The sequence below is a fragment of the Montipora foliosa genome, unplaced genomic scaffold (genome assembly GCF_036669935.1).
Source record: "Montipora foliosa isolate CH-2021 unplaced genomic scaffold, ASM3666993v2 scaffold_420, whole genome shotgun sequence".
Classification (NCBI taxonomy): Eukaryota; Metazoa; Cnidaria; class Anthozoa; order Scleractinia; family Acroporidae; genus Montipora; species Montipora foliosa.
In genome coordinates, this window is record NW_027179724.1 from 1,019,372 (window position 1) to 1,024,371 (window position 5,000).

The 5,000-nt window shown below is 39.6% G+C and overlaps 2 protein-coding genes across 2 annotated transcripts in view; one reads left to right on the forward strand and one right to left on the reverse strand.

Annotated features, from left to right (window-relative positions):
* Positions 1-5,000, reverse strand: part of LOC137988531 (uncharacterized) — a gene marked incomplete at its 5' end in the record, with an annotated part of 670,231 nt that overhangs the window by 235,350 nt on the left and 429,881 nt on the right. The gene's annotated exons all lie outside the window — the stretch shown is intronic.
* The window catches only part of LOC137988488 (protein still life, isoforms C/SIF type 2-like), a 74,751-nt gene that overhangs the window by 9,969 nt on the left and 59,782 nt on the right, over positions 1-5,000 (forward strand). Inside the window, exon 3 of the mRNA XM_068834489.1 lies at positions 830-870. Within this exon, the coding sequence (XP_068690590.1) occupies positions 830-870 (41 nt within the window). The remainder of the gene's footprint in view (positions 1-829; positions 871-5,000) is intronic.

The window sequence follows — 5,000 nt, forward strand, 5'->3', positions numbered from 1 at the left end:
CTGCTCATGGCCTAGAAGGAGAACTGATTTTCTCTTCGCTCAACGGTTGAAGACGTTGAAGATCAATTTGACTCGGTGGTCTGCAAATGTGAGAGGTTTAAAGACTGAACAAGTACAGTACGGTTCAATGATGATCAATGACGACCCACTGGAAAAAAATTACTTGACTCGAAGGTTGTGAAGTTGTAAGATTCCCTTCCACGTGCACATGCACGTGCACGTATCTTGCTTTGACCAAGTTTGACCAGGGTAGGGGAGCCAAAGTGTTTACTGGAAAAAAGTTGGCCCAGCTAGGAGGGTCAAAAAATGGGTGACCCCGGCAAGGATGGTCACCCTTCTAGCTGAGCCATGTTTGAAAGGAAATGTCGGCTTACCCAGGTTAGCTTGGGTGAAAGTTGGTGACCCTACAGGCCCTAATTATACAAAAGTGTGCATGACAACATGGCAACAATAACAACAACCTCGCAGTTGGTGTAAAAAAGAAACATGGAAGATAAAAATGCAACACCTTTGCACTAGCTATTTTTAGTGGAAAATTGCATCAACACTGCTCTCCTGGCCATTCAACTGTAAACTTTTCAATTATGTAGCACTTGTATAACTTGAATCTTTTTGTGAAAGGTGTCTCTAACATTGCCAAAGACGTGGTACAAAAGGCAATTACTGTTTATATTTTCTTGCAATCTGTGTAAGCATTTGCCTCTTTTTGGTGAGTTCTTTTTTCTCATTGCAACTTACATGACTAAAAAGTCACTTTCAAGTCTGTGAGCCAGACTGTATAATTATTAAAATAGTATTCATTGTTAATCACAAAATTTATATGTTTTAGAATACTCCACTCCTGTTCAAGAGTCTCTCCTGGAAGATCATGTAAGTCAATTTGGCCATTGTGTAAAATTATGAGATCAATAATTGTAAATTAAACGAGGCTTACCGGTAAGGTGAAGTTTGATTGAGGTTCTATCAGGTCATCACAGCAGCAGAGATTACATGAGATAGCACATGCGTGTAGCCAGTCAATATTTCACTACTGAGTGTCCATATCAAAAAATGAACATAAGTCTCAGTAGGCCCACAAGGAAAACTGGACTAGCCAGGGAGGGTAATAATAGGGTGGGCATGTAATCTCTGCTACTGTGATGATCTGATAGAACCTCAATCAAACTTCACCTTACAGGTAAGCCTCGTTTAATTTACGATTCTACCAGGTCATCGCAGCAGAGATTCCACGAGATTTTAAAGCAATATGGACACGAAGATATAACACCCATATAACCACCAGAAGGTGTAACACTTTATTATAGTGAAAACTGAACATAACATAAAGATATGTAGAAGCTGGGCCTACTCTCCTGGACTAAAGCCAAGAATAGCCTGGCCAAACTTAGACACATTACCTTCAATGGGTTTGTTATAAAACTTACGGAAAGTACAATCTCCTTTCCAGGAGCCTGCTTGGAGAATAATATCCAAGGGTACCTGACATGAATTTGCTTTGCTAGTAGAAGCAGCTCTAGTGCTGTGAGGCTTAAAAACTGTAACATCAATTCCAGACTGAATCATAACAGCCTTAATCCAACGTGAAATGGTGTCTGGAAAGAAACAGACTAACAACAATTTTTATAAAAGTGACGACACATTTGAAATTAAATTTGCAAGACGTGTTTTGGTCATGCAATGACCATCTTCAGTTGAAAGTAGAATTAATTTGAAGTTACATTTGAATATATAATATGCTAAACAAAGATAAATAACAACGTGAAATAAATTGGGAATCTAACAAAATAGCCAAAGGTAACAAAAAAGAGTGTACAATGGAACATGTTGATTAGAACGAGAGAGTTAAATTAACGTGATACAATTGCTTATTTAAAGAAGGTTGCTCCCAGGAAATATGTAACGCTTCTTTTATCTTGACCTGGAATTTTGTGGTCGCACGGTCTATAACTTCAAAACATTCCGCAGAGCAGGAGTTACGGCATGCCTCGGATTGTTGAAGGTGTTTAAAGATATGTGAGATCCTGTCCCTGTTTAAGTGTTCGCGAATGCGTGTCGAGAGGTGTCGGCTAGTTTCGCCGACATAGCAAGAATTACAGCTTGCACAGGTAAACTTGTAGACAACATTCGAACAGAGTTCAACAGGCACAGGGTCCTTCACACTAAACATGTTACGGATCTTGAAGGAAGAAAAGGCTGTAGCTTAACATCAAGATTGTTACAATAACATTTAAGTAATTTACGTAATCTGTTTTGTGCTACAATACAGAAGGGCCCAACATAAGGTAATTTGAAAAAATGTGTAGGATTAGAGGGATGATGGACTAGCAGGTGTGTTCGAAAGGGTCTGAGTTTTTGAAATATACTGCTTAATGACTCTCTCAACGATATGACTGGGGAAAAGGTTTTTACGTAAGATTAATAACAATTACTTGATATCCTCATGGAAGCCTACCCACGTGTTGATGATCTTGTACGTTCTGTCAACTAGACTCCTGATTAAGCCAAGTTTGTAAGAGAATGGGGTAAGACTAAAATAATTAAAGTTAATAGACCGGTGAAAGTTTTCTTACGATAGACCCTGGTAATTAGAGAAAGAGGTTGACTGTTGTCAATCAGAACATCCAAAAAGGGGATTTTTTAATCCATCTCTTTTTCCATGGTGAAACATATGTTGGGATGTCTGTCGTTGATGTAGTCAAAAAACAAAGTAGCGTCATGTTCAGTGTCAAATAGACAAAAAGTATCGTCAACATACCGTCGATAAAGTAAAATACTGGAGGCCTTGTAGTTTTCCAACCAGATCCTTTCATGGTGACCCATGAAAAGATTAGCCAACACCGGGGCAAGGGGAGAGCCCATTGCCACGTACCCCATCAATTTGATCAAAAAACGAACCCTTAAACAGGAAATGTGTTTGAGCAGTGGCAAAATTAAAAAGATTTCTGAGTTCAGTTTTAGTCAGCTGTAGATCAGGGTTTGCCTTAGAGATGTAGTCAACTGCCAGGTTGACACACTCCTCCAAGGGTACGTTTGTAAACAATCTTTCGATATCAAAGGAAACCATGACCTTTCCCGATAAAGGCAATTCATTGATTTCACGAACAAAAGTAAAAGTGTCTAAAGCACAATATTCAGATGGGATATGAGGTTCCAAAAGAGTGCATAAATACTTAGCCAGCTCATAGTTGTATGTTCCAATTGAAGAAACTATAGGACGGAACGGAGGAGTTGAGTTCGGCTCACAGGCCTTATGCATCTTGGGGAGGCCGTAGATTTGAGCAGGTTGAGAGCCAGAGGGATAGATTTTGTCATAAACACAGCGATCCAAATGGCCATTCTTTAGAAGCTTCCTGAGGTAACGTTGTAGCCTACCTTCTCTTGACAAGGTGGGGTCTTCCTTGATAGGTCTAAATTTGGAAGTGTCATTGATGATCTTGAGAATACCATTGTCATATGCAATTCTGTCCAGGACCATAACACCATTTCCCTTGTCCAGTTTTAAAATCACGATGTTTTGTATCTTCTTCAAGTCCTTCAAGATTCAGTATTTCTTATGATCGGCAGTCGTTGGTCGATGTGCAGCTACGTAGGAGTGTGGAAGATGAGAAAGGTCAGCCACCAGTTTGGCATCGTGTTGTTTATTAATGAGTTTCTTTGCCATAGTGCGATGTATGATGGTATTCTCAAGATCATCAATGACACTTCCAAATTTAGACCTATCAAGGAAGACCCCACCTTGTCAAGAGAAGGTAGGCTACAACATTACCTCAGAAAGATTCTAAAGAATGGCCATTTGGATCGCTGTGTTTATGACAAAATCTATCCCTCTGGCTCTCAACCTGCTCGAATCTACGGCCTCCCCAAGATGCATAAGGCCCGTGAGCCGAACTCAACTCCTCCGTTCCATCCTATACTTTCTTCAATTGGAACATACAACTATGAGCTGGCTAAGTATTTATGCACTCTTTTGGAACTTCATATCCCATCTGAATATTGTGCTTTAGACACTTTTACTTTTGTTCGTGAAATCAATGAATTGCCTTTATCGGGAAAGGTCATGGTTTCCTTTGATGTCGAAAGTTTGTTTACAAACATACCCTTGGAGGAGTGTGTCAACCTGGCAGTTGACTACATCTCCAAGGGCAACCCTGATCTCCAGCTAACTAAAACTGAACTCAGAAATCTTTTTAATTTTGCCACTGCTCAAACACATTTCCTGTTTAAGGGTTCGTTTTTTGATCAAATTGATGGGGTACGTGGCAATGGGCTCTCTCCTTGCCCCGGTGTTGGCTAATCTTTTCATGGGTCACCATGAAAGGATCTGGTTGGAAAACTACAAGGCCTCCAGTATTTTACTTTATCGACGGTATGTTGACGATACTTTTTGTCTATTTGACACTGAACATGACGCTACTTTGTTTTTTGACTACATCAACGACAGACATCCCAACATACGTTTCACCATGGAAAAAGAGATTGATAAAAAAATCCCCTTTTTGGATGTTCTGATTGACAACAGTCAACCTCTTTCTCTAATTACCAGGGTCTATCGTAAGAAAACTTTCACCGGTCTATTAACTTTAATTATTTTAGTCTTACCCCATTCTCTTACAAACTTGGCTTAATCAGGAGTCTAGTTGACAGAACGTACAAGATGAACAACACGTGGGTAGGCTTCCATGAGGATATCAAGAAATTGTTATTAATCTTGTGTAAAAACCTTTTCCCCAGTCATAATTGTTGAGAGAGTCATTAAGCAGTACATTACAAAAACTCAGACCCTTTCGAACACACCTGCTAGTCCTCCCTCTAATCCTACACATTTTTTCAAATTACCTTATGTTGGGCCCTTCTGTATTGTAGCACAAAACAGATTACGTAAATTACTTAAATGTTATTGTAACAATCTTGATGTTAAGCTACAGCCTTTTCTTCCTTCAAGATCCGTAACATGTTTAGTGTGAAGGACCCTGTGCCTGTTGAACTCTGTTCGAATGTTG